Source organism: Suricata suricatta, chromosome 11 (assembly GCF_006229205.1).
Source record: "Suricata suricatta isolate VVHF042 chromosome 11, meerkat_22Aug2017_6uvM2_HiC, whole genome shotgun sequence".
Taxonomy (NCBI): domain Eukaryota; kingdom Metazoa; phylum Chordata; class Mammalia; order Carnivora; family Herpestidae; genus Suricata; species Suricata suricatta.
The window spans coordinates 7937292-7948781 of NC_043710.1; the positions used below are offsets into that span (position 1 = coordinate 7937292).

General features: G+C 52.6%; 1 protein-coding gene across 1 annotated transcript in view; it reads right to left on the minus strand.

Moving 5' to 3' along the window:
• Positions 1-7377: 7377 nt before the first annotated feature.
• The window catches only part of LOC115272353 (phospholipase A and acyltransferase 4-like), a 4924-nt gene continuing 811 nt past the window's right edge, over positions 7378-11490 (minus strand). Inside the window, exons 2-5 of the mRNA XM_029915440.1 lie at positions 11123-11244; positions 10182-10323; positions 9041-9306; positions 7378-7805 (exon numbers count right to left, since the gene is read on the minus strand). Coding sequence (XP_029771300.1) covers positions 7707-7805; positions 9041-9306; positions 10182-10323; positions 11123-11244 — 629 coding nt within the window. The 3' untranslated portion in view covers positions 7378-7706. The remainder of the gene's footprint in view (positions 7806-9040; positions 9307-10181; positions 10324-11122; positions 11245-11490) is intronic.

The window sequence follows — 11490 nt, forward strand, 5'->3', positions numbered from 1 at the left end:
TGAACCGTGAGATCATGACCTGAGCCAAAGTCGGACACTTAACCGACCGAGCCACCCAGGTGCCCCGGGACAGGTTGAGGTTGGAGAGTGTGAACAGTTGTGCAATAATGGGGGTGTTCTCGAGTGTCTGGCATAAGAGGCCCTCGTGACCACTTGCTGCGTGTTCTTCCCCGCCCTGTATGTCAGCGATTCCTCTTGAGCACGAGGTTCATGGAGAGACTGTTGATCTTCATTCCATTCGATTATGGGGTTCACTTCCACCCACCCATTGTCTGGAGGAGCATCGCTTCCGAGGTCCAATCCCCTCTGCGGTTGTGGTTCTGGAGGGACAGACAAGAGTAAAAGGCAGCTACTTCTTTCAAATAGTTGACAACGGGCTGCAGAGTATGGAAGGAGCATAGGTCTCCCAGCCACACAGAACCAGCTTGGCATCCTGGGTCCCCTGCTCAGCGGCAGTGTGATTTGAACAGGTGACTCCGCCTCGTTGGGTTCAGTTCCCCCTGGGAGAGCAGGCAGTAAGCCCTGCCTCCCGGTGGAGGAGGAATGTGATGGAGAGGTTCTCGGGAAAGCCCTGGTGCAGGGCTTAGCCAGGTGCCCAACCAACCTTCTGGACAAGGTGGAGCTGAGACAGTGCGGACACTTTCCTGGGCTGATTCCTTCAGTTTGTCGATGATAAAGCTGGCGAGAAGAGAAGGCACTTGCTTGAGGCCTGGTGAGTGAGCAAGGCGGATTGGCGGGGGGTGGGGGGGGGATGGGCTGAGGTCTGGGGCCCTGATTTCCATGTCAGGCCTCCATCTTGTTCAACTGACTTCCTTTCTTACTATTTCAAAATGCCGTGTTGGCCTGCTGGGGCCACACAGTTGTGGCTCAGGGAGGCTCGGTGACGGTCTCTAGGCCACAGGCGCGTGAGGGGAGGACGGGACGAGGACCTGAGTGTCTTCTGTCCCCTCCCTTCGCCCCACACCATCCTGCCTTGACTCTTACCCTACTCTTTCCGGCAGCATCTGAGCTCATGCGATCCTTTAGAAGAACTCACATCCTTTACTTTAGAAGTGAGGCGGGGCACCTGGGTGGCTCAGTCGGTGAAGTGTCCGGCTTCAGCTCAGGTCATGATCTCACAGTTTGTGGGTTCGAGCCCCACGTCAGGCTCTGTGCCGACAGCTAGCTCAGAGCCTGGAGCCTGCTTCAGATTCTGTATCTCCCTCTCTCTCTGACCCTCCCCTGCTCACGCTGTCTCTGTCTCTCAAAATTAAATTTAAAAAAAATTAAAAAAAAAAAAAGAAGTGAGGAAACCAGTGCCCAGGGACTCTGGCGACCCACAAGCCAGCACTGCATTTGGACAGGCGGGGGGGCGGGGGTGATGGAGAGGGACATGAGTCACAGCCTGGAATGTCATCTTGCTGGTCAAGCCCTCCCTGGTCCCTAGGCCCCAAGACCCTTACCACATCCCCAGAGGCAGGTGTTACCACCCCACTTTACAGATGGGGAAACTGAGGCATATAGCGGGTAAGTAGCTGTACAAACACATTCAACAGCTAGATGTTGAGTCTCTAGAACAAGACAGCCACTGTGCAGAGGTGGGATTTGTACCCAGGGGTGTTCTGCTCCAAAGGCTCTGATCAAGCAAGGCGTTACCAAAGAGGTCACGCCTGAGGTGAGTCTGATTTAATTCTTTTGATTGATCTGAAACTGGAAAAGGAGCTGGAGATTTACCAGGAAGTAGGGTGATAGGAGGATAGGGGGCGGGAACGGTGTGAGCCGCCTCCTTGGAGGTGGGTTTGGGGTTACATATGTCTTCCTGAAGTCCTGTCGGTGTATTTAATCTTATTTAATCTTCCCTACGGGCATCCAGGAACGTTCACACCTCAGGCTGGGCACTATGGATTCAGGATGGGTGAATTTAAGCTCTTCTGTAAAGGAGAAGAAAGCTTCTGGAGAAAGGGGGGAAGGGCAAGGAGAAGTCTTACCTTCTGGAAATGAGGAGCCCAGGCTGTTAACTAACCAAGGTGCTGCTGCTGGCCTTGGGGCACAGCGGGAATGCTTCCGGGTGCCTGGGAGTGACCCTGTTGAGGGGCTCTTGCTCCTTTGAACTGAGGAAGGTAGACCTGCTTCTGTCCAGGAGGGGTGGTGAGGGGGGCAGCAGGGGAGGGATACAGGTGGACATCTAGAAGCATCTAGAAGCACATCCAAAAGCTGTGAGGAAGCTTCAACAATCGATCTGGGAGACTCCACCTTTTTGAGAGTGTCTGTCCCCTCTGCTGCACTTCTGGGAGGTCAGAGCCCAAGAGGGACCTGGGGTGGGGGGGCAGGCCACTTCGTTTACATAGTGAGTCCCGTGTGCTTGTGCCTCTTTTTGAACTCCTTCCCCTGAAGGTCTCTCATTACCTTGCCTTCTTTTCTCCTCTCACTCCTGACTCTGTCTCTAGAAAGACTCTCCTCTGGGGCGCCTGGGTGGCTCAGTTGGTTAAGCTTCTGACCCTTGATTTCTGCTCAGGTCATGATCCCACATTTGTGAGATCAAGCCCCATATCCGGCTCTGTGCTGAGGGCCCAGAGCCAGGAGCCTGCTTCCTATTCTGTGTCTCCCTCTCTCTCAGCCCCTTTCTCACTCATGCTCTGTCTCCCTGTCTCTTTCTCTCTCAAAAATAAATAAATATTTAAAAAAGAAAAGGAAAGAAAAGAAAAGAAAAGAGTATGGGCTTGGGAGACCAGGCAGAATTGTGGGGAGCTGCCAGAAGAACAAAGATCAGACGCCTGCAGGCGGGGCAGTGTTATCGCTGGAGACAGCCAGTCTGGGCTTTCTTATCGGCCCCTCAGGCGCTGTGCTAAAATCACAGTTTCGGTTTGCCCTTTACCCTAGCCTTTTCCTAAAAATCACTTGACCCTGTTTCCTAGCAACCGACCTAGGTCGTCTGCCTTGCTTCCCGCCTTCTACCCTTTATAAGATGTGTGTATTCTCTCAATAAATGAGGCTTGATCAGAGACTTTGTCTTGCCTCCATTCTCTGTGCTCCCTCCCCTACTCCATTCTCACCCCCTCCCTCAGGACCTGCGTTGACCGACCAGCTGGACGGGTCACAGAATGAGTGCATCCTTACTTCGCACTAAGAGACAAGCAGACGCCAGCAGGGCTTTTCAGGAACGTGAGGCCATGTCCTTAGGGTGACCTCAGCCCCTCTTAAATGCTTGCCTGAAAAGGCTCAGGGCTGCCAGGAGAATTTACCGTGTGTTCCAGCAACATCTGATGATAGGCCCCAACCTCCCTTTCTTTTTTTTTTTTTTAATTTTTAAATTTTTATTTATTTTTGAGAGACTGAGAGAGCAGGGGAGGGTCAGAGAGAGAGGGAGACACGGAATCTGAAACAGGCTCCAGGCTCTGAGCTGTCAGCACAGAGCCTGACGCAGGGCTCGAACCCACGAACCGTGAGATCATGACCTGAGCCGAAGCGGGGCGCTTAACCGACTGAGCCCCCCAGGCGCCCCCTGACCTCCCTTTCTTAGTGTGTTGACTACAAAGGTCTTACAATTACAAATCCTTCCTCTGCCTGCGAGACGTGTCTTTCTCAAGGACCTGGAAGCCGTTTCTTTGAATGTGATCACCAGGCAGAACAGGGCCTGTCTCCTGGTCCCGGGGGAGGGCAGGATCCTGGCTTCCAGAACTGCCAGCCAGCAGACGCAGCTGGCCTAACCACACGGACGTGACCCATCCCTTCCCTTTCGTACTTCTCCAGCTCTCCTGAGCCCCTGCTCGCCTCTCTGTGCAAATCGCATGGGGCTGAATAAAATCTGCCTTCACTGCTTCACTGACGTGTGTGGCTTTGACCCTCGGAAAAGTTTCTGCGTGTCTCTGAATGAAACTGCATTTTTTCGTCTTCTCTTCCCAACCGCTGGGGACTGCCACATCACTGTGTATTTTCAGAGACTCCGCTTCCGTTTCCAGAGCCCTTTCCCTGTCAGTGCACAAGTGAGATCATCTTCTTTCATAAAAGCAGAGCTTAGTGCTACTCATAGTCAAAACAGCTGTTCAGCAGGTAAATCATGAAGACCTTCTGTGCGCTTGGAGGTGAGCTGAGGGCTCACAATCCGGGTGAGCTCTCTGCCCTCAAGCCACTGGGTGGTTTCCCCAGTTTTACACTTGGCTTCAAAGCCAGCACTGACCAAGAACACGGGCGCTGCCCTAGAACATTGGACCCTGCCATTCTGTCTTTCCACAGCCACCCCTTGGGGCTTTAGTATGCTGTCAATACCCACAAGGCTCATTTCTTGGTTGGTGGCCATCTTGGGAATCCCCCCTCCCTGTTCCCTCTGTGGTTTCTTTAGAGAGGACAGATGCCAGATGGGACTTCCCTCACATGCTGGTTCTGGGTGTGTTTCTGCGGTCAGACCCCTGGGATTGAGCGTGACCCCTTTTCTCTTCTGTTGCAGATCTCTGATGCGGTCAAGACCACACAAGCGGCTCTCCTGGCTGCCATGGTCTTCATGAGGATTCTGCCAGCCAGAAGCAAGCGGAAAAAGCAATACACTGAATGGAACTGTCCTGATGGCGTCCAGTGACACGTTGCTTGGCCGGCAGACGTGGAGTTTGGTTCCTTGATTTCATTCTGTTTTGTGACCATTTAGGCTTGTTTTAGCAAAGCTAAATAGAAGCACAGAAGATTTTATTTGGGGGAACAGTAGCCTCGTTTAACTTCTGGGAAAGACAGTTGGCTCTGTTGTGGATTGCATGGCTGAGTTCCCCTACAGTTCATGTTGAAGGTCTAGCCCCTGCTGTGATGTATTTGGAAGTGGGCCTTGGGGAAGTGATCAGGATTAGATGAGGTCATGGGGGTGGGGTCCCCCACAATGGAGTGCTTCTAAGAAGGAGACCAGAGTTCTTTTCAGCCCTCCGATGTGAGGACACAGTGGGAAGGCGGCCACTGGCAAGCCAAGAAGAAGGTTTTGAGCAGAACTGGACCGGCCAGCACCTCCATCTTCAATTTTTCAGCATCCGGAACCATGAGATGTAAATGTCCGTCGTTGAAGGTCTCCTGGTCTGTGGTATGCCCTTCTAGCAGGCTGAGCAGGCTCTGACAGACTCCAGCTACCCTGAGGGGCGCACTGGCCATTCACAGCTCTTGGAGGCCTGTGCTCCTGAGGACACACGAGGGGGAGGAGAGACCACACCCACGATGAATAAAAACAGGAACCACGGGCCTGCCAGGGCCTGGGCCCCCAGCAGCCGGAATTGTGTCCAAGACTCTCGGCCATGAATGTGTCCCCAGCAAAGGAAGGCTCCCCGATCCTAATCCTGTTGCTCCTGGCTCTTCTCCCGGGAACATTACTACCATTCTCTGTGCTCTCCGCATCCTTCCTCTGTCTTGTGGCTTCCTGCTTCCTCTCCACTTGGACTTGTGGCGTGGCCCCCTCCCCCCGCCACAGCGTCTGACCCCTACCCCCTTCCTCTGACCCCACGCCCCTTCTACGGCTCCTCTTCTCCCATCACCCCAGCTCCACCTCGGCCCACCTACACCTGCGACCCACAACGTATTCCCGAGAGAGTGCGGTGGGCTCCGCACCCGCCAGGCTCAGCCTACTGATTGGCTGCCACTGGGTCAGGGGATCTCATTAGGCCAATCAGCTCTGCCTGATAGGGCGGGGTCACCCAGCTCAAAGCTCAAAAGAGTAAATTGACCTGGGAGGGATTTGCCCGAGGTGGTTAGCACCTGGGGAGGGGGCGGAGTCAGTGCCAGTCTCCGCCCTCTGCTGGGAGCCTGGGGGTTGACCCAGGGGACATTCCTTGGCTGGAATTACAGGCTGGAGCTCACATCTCTCATAAGATCTGATTCCCCAACCTTTCACGACTATTTGGAAAATGAATATTTTATTCCAATTCGTTCATTTATTTAAATATTTATTTATTTTGAGAGAGAGAGAGAGAGAGAGCGCGAGCGAACAAGCATGGGGGAGGGACAGAAAGAGAGAGAGAGACAGAATCCCAAACATGCTCCGCACTGTCAGAGCAGAGCCCAATCCTGGGCTTGAACCCACAAACCATGAGATTGTGACCTGAGCTGAAATCAAGAGTCGTCTGCTTAACTGGCTGAGCCACCCAGGTGCCCCTTACTTATTGTTATGATTTTTTTCATGTTGCAGATGTCCATTGCATCATCAGGAGCAGTGAGGGAGAAGCGAAAGGGTCTGTCCCTCCAGCCCCATCCGGCCAGACCCCCTGTCTGTGCTGAGGACATACCACGTGAAGAGAAAGGGCAGCTGTGAGGGGCCTCTTGTGGGTGCAAACCAGTTCTGTGAGCCAGAGCCCTCCCCCACTCTGGCAAATCAGCTGAGCTGTCACTCTCCTGCACGGTTCTTTGGGTTTCCATTGGTAAATAATGGCAACCATGGAAATGTTTGACCGCCTTCGTGTTAGCCGCTTCCCCAGGCCTCACACTCGGGTTCTAATGAAAGCAAATCTCAGGCACATCACACACCTCCTTCTCTTCCCCCTACAACAACGCCAGTTCCAGGCTACACACCCTCACACTCTCACACTAGGACTTACCTGAAGTCCCGATTCTTCCAGGTCCTTCCGGAGAGCCGAAATATGCCACAGGACTACTTTTTACTAAGATACCAATGGATTCAAAAGAGTTGGAATGCGAATGTTATCTGGGAAGGCAAAGGCTAAAAACTGAATTCGTGGTGGCGAATTCCAGGCACCAGGATAGGCAGATGGAAACGATCTGGGGTTGGAAGGTACTTCCCCCAAACCTGCCAAGATGACGGGAGGCAGCTCTCTAGGTGCAGCCACGGGATGAGACAATGGTCCTTCATAGCAGAGGGACTCCCAAGGGTCACTAGGTGCTCTCGGCACTGCTGTCACTGGGCAAGTAGCTGCCCTGAGCACCTGTCCTCTCACCTCCAGCAGCACAGGGTCATTCCCCTGGAGGGTGGCTCTGTGGCACACTCAGCCGGCTGGCGTCTGGAGGGCTCCCTGTCTGCCTATATGTCTCCGTCATCCCAGATCCCAACCACCGTTAGAAAATTCTGGTGATTCTGGTGGATGCGCACAGAGAAAAACGCCCAGACACCCATGAAACAGGAGGGGAAGCCCCGGGGACTTTCCTCTGTCCTGCCGCTGTTCCACAGCTGGCAGAGCGACCACAGAGACGCTGTCTTGCAGCGTTGACGTTAAAAGAGAATCTGAGTCGTGCCATGCAGGCTGGAGGATTCTTGTTTCCCCAGCACCGACTCATCAGTGTCGTTAGACTTTTCTTGGGCTGAAACGCAGTCGGTGAATACATGCGCCACACTCTCTAAAGCAAGTTGTAGTCCTTGAAAACGGTTCTGCTGAGAACAAGGAGTGTCCGGAGATAGTGCAACCATTTCGTTAGCTTATCGTATGAAAATAAAGTCTGCTTTTATTAAGTATGTATATATTTTACATTTCAGTGGAATCTGGTTCATGGAAGTCAGTCTAGAAAGTAGGAGCTTGGTCCAGTATATTTTATTTTATTTTAATTTTTTAGAAAGAGAGAGAGCATGCTGATGGGGGAAAGGGGCAGAGGGAAAGGAAAGGAAAGAAAGGCACAATTAGCCTATCCTTCAGCCAGTGAGAGAGGGAAAGAGACAGAATGACGGGTTGTCAGAAGTTGAGGGTCCGATAGACAGAGGAGCCGTGGGGTGTCTTCACTGGTCTTTGCAGCTGCAGGATTTGGGGCTCCTTCTGGTGTCACTGGATTTGGATGTGTGTTCCCACAAGCACCAAGCCAATAAGATTTAGAACCCCTAATGCTATGGTAATCTTTCCTCCCGTCAGGGCGTCTTCTACCTGAAAGTGAATAGCCCATATTCAGCATCCATGGCAAGTGCAGGCCAGTTCTTCCTCCCTTCCAAGGGCCTGGAGGCCCCTCACCCTCCTGCCCTCTGAGCTGGCCAGCCCAGGAAGATTCTGGCTGAGGCACAGGGGCCCCGGGAGACCAGTGGTTGTGAACACTACTTAGCGATGGGCTTGTTGGGGCCTGTCCTGACTCCTGGCAGGATGGGTGGATGGGATCCTTTCGTGAGAGCTTGCTGGGTGAGGACATTTTTTCCTGACTCGGGGTGGGGAGAGAGGAGGCTTTGTGCCTGGTTTCCCAGGGCTGGAGCTCTGGGGCTGAGCCTGGGAATGGCTTTGCAGTCTGGACTACACCCTTGTGGAGGGAGAGCTGTGCAGAAGCTGAAGAGAAACTTCAGCAAACTATGGCCACAGGCAGCAGCATACTTTGGTTCACTGTGCACTGTTGCCAAGTGCAGCCTGGAAACTTCTATTCCAGCCCCACCTCAGCCTTGAACGCCAGGCTCCTAAGTTCTCCTGCGACTCAACACCTCCACCTGGAGGTCTAACTGGCCACCCACCACCACACCCAAATTCTGGATTTCCCTCCTCCAACCGGCTCCTCCTGTCTTCCTCCTCGGCTCATCCAGGGGCCCCTGTCCACCCAATCACTTGGGCCTGGAGCCCTGGAGGTGCTGCTGTACAATGGTAGGGAGCAGAGGCTCTAGAGGAGGCTGGGGTTCGAGTTCCGCTTCTGCCACTTATCAGCTGTGTGTTTGGGGACAACAAATGCGGAAGACAGAAGGGGTAGGGGTGGACACTGTCCCCCAGATCTTCATAGACAAATCCTTGAGCTATTACATAAGCCAGTGGACCTTGAGAATATTCCCTGCCTATGAGCTCTTCTTAGGAGACCGGTCATGGTGCTGGGTTGGCCCAGACTCTTCCCGACAACCTGTGGGGGCATCAAGAGCCGTCTTTAGAGACAAAGGATCCTAGAAGGTTAGACTGGCAGGCCTCCAGAGGTCCTCTATCCAACTCCTCCTACACATGGGGAAACTGAGGACCAGAGAGATGGTGACCTGTCCAAAGACCCTCAGTGGATCAGAAGCTGCTCCAAGAGTTGAGCTCAGACGGCCCGACTCCCAGCCAGTGGGTACGGTGATTCTCCCCTCTGGCCACACAGCTTGGTCACCCCCCACCCCAGCAGACCTCCAGGGGGAGAGGGGTGGTCCCACAGAGGGTCTTACCTGCTTGCTGTGGGGCCAACCGTATCTCAGATTGGTGACAAAATGCTCACAGTTATTTTCCAGAAGACTGTACTCCATCCTCTCACCAATCTTCTCCTTGGCAGATCTGATGATCTTGTTCACAGGCTCTGGTCGGTACTCATGGTCTAAGTGGTTGTTGATCCTATAGAAGCAATTCCCCACCACGTCCTTCAGGAGCTCCTGCTTCACCACCGCCTTGCTGCTCGGAATGGAGCAGACGATGGTGGATCTGGTCCCCAGGTCACCTGAAATCGGAGACATGTCATGGGGAGTGGCTGGGGAAGGCACGACAGGGAAAGAGAAGGGGCCCGGGGGAGTATACCATTGAGGTTTCAGTGTTTGTCTTTTCACAAATGTGATCAGAGGAGTCACAGATTTTATTCTTTTTACCGAACCAGCGGTGGATATTTTTTCAAGACAGTGAATGTCATGACTGCTTATGCCAATGTCATTGTATCCCGTTACACGGATATATATCTGACCAAACCCCTATTATTGAGCATTTAGGTGCCATTATAAACAATGATAGTCAAACAGTTATTATTCATCTTTGTGCACTTGTAGATTTCTGAGAGATCAAGTTCATTTTAGTATCCACTGTGTTCCACACAGTGTGACTTTTCAGATATTACTTAATACTCTCCTTTTTAACTTCCAAGGTAATGATCTCCATTTTACAAACAATATTGGTGTTGGGCGAGGTCATTCCACTTGTCTTCCCTGCTCTCAGACCCATGGGACCCCACTTCATTACTCAAACAGGACGGCGATGTTCAAGTGCTACTCAGGAAGAAACCAACTCAAGTTCACCTCACTCAGCTCTTTTCTCCAGTTGCTCTTGTTGTGTTTTTTTTTTAATTTTAAAAAATATTTATTTATTTTTGACAGAGAGACAGAGTGTGAATGGGGGAGGGGCAGAGAGAAGGAAACACAGAGTTCGAAGCAGGCTCCAGGCTCTGAGCGGTCAGCACAGAGCCCGATGTGGGGCTCAAACCCATGAACTGTGAGATCATGACCTGAGCCAAAGTCGGATGGTTAACCGACTGAGCCACCCAGGCGCCCCTAATGCTCTCATTATGTTAAGAAATATTTTGAAAATTATATTTCCAATAGGCCTTACCTGGAGGAACCAGATGGATCACATAACCGTCTCCCACATAGATGGCCCAGTGCTCATAGCCAATGTGGAAAATCTCAATCAGGTCTCCAGGCTTAGGTTCTCTACGAAACTGCAACAGAAAAACCCAAGATGGGGTGGGAAGCTTTCAGGACAACAGTAGAGACCCCAGCTGGGGTGCTGTAGCTTGGCCTAGGGACCACTCACCCCCTTGCTGATGCTCATCACCTGGTCAGAGTCTGGAATGGGAAGGAAGTTCTAGCCCCCGCAGGGTCCTCAGCCTTCTGTCTCTTTTAGAGGGTCCCCACAATTGGGGGCTGGAAGCTTGGAAAAAAGGACCTTGTGGACTGGGAGCGTGGAGACTTACTCAGTGTACGTGGATTATTTTTTATGTGTGTGCGCACGCAGTGTATGTGGGGGCATGAGCACAGGTGTGTGCATGCGCATGTCACGCACGCGTGTCATATGTTCTGTGTATGTGCCGTCTCTGTGTATCTATATGCTGGGTTTGTAGATTCACGTTGGGCATGCTCATGCCCAGGCCGAGGGCATGAATACGCAGGTGCAGGGGCACTGTGCACGTGCTCCTGACAGTGTGCACGTGACAACCTGCATGTAAAACCCCTTCGCTGAGGTGGCTCAGTGGGTTGAGTGTCGACTCTTGATTTCGGCTCAGGTCATGATACCAGGGTCGTGGGATCGAGCCCCACGTCAGGTTCCATGCTGAGCATGGAACCTATGTGGGCTTCTCTCCCTCTCTCTCTGTCCCTCCCCTGTTCCTGTCTGAGCACACACTCTCTCTCTCAATATAAATAAAATAAAAGAAATATTAAAAAGTCATTAAAACAAACAAGCAAAAAAACAAAAACAAAAACAAAACCTTCTCAGAGGCCGGGAGCCCCACACCCTCCCTAGCAACCTCAGGGAGGTGAGTCATGAGCTACTCTGCCCTTCTCAGTGCTCATCACATCCCCTTGGCTCTGAGAGTCCATGGCCACACCAGGCATCTGCTCCTCAGACTCTGTCCCCTCCAGTGTCGGGACATCTACCCTTGAAGACACCGACCCTGGAGACACGAACTGACAGCATTCTAAGGGGACTGGAGCCTTCTAGGAGGTTATTTTGGGGCCACTCAGCTTCCAGCACCAAGGGGGCTACTGCATATGCACACGGCAGGCGTCACTCCAACCCTCATGGAGGGAGTGCCGAGGAGGGAAGATTCGCCCATTGCTAAGGTGGGGAACTGAGGATCTGAGAGAGAGAGAGAGAGGGCCTTGCCCCAGAATTCTCAGCTGGGAAACACTTAGCCAAC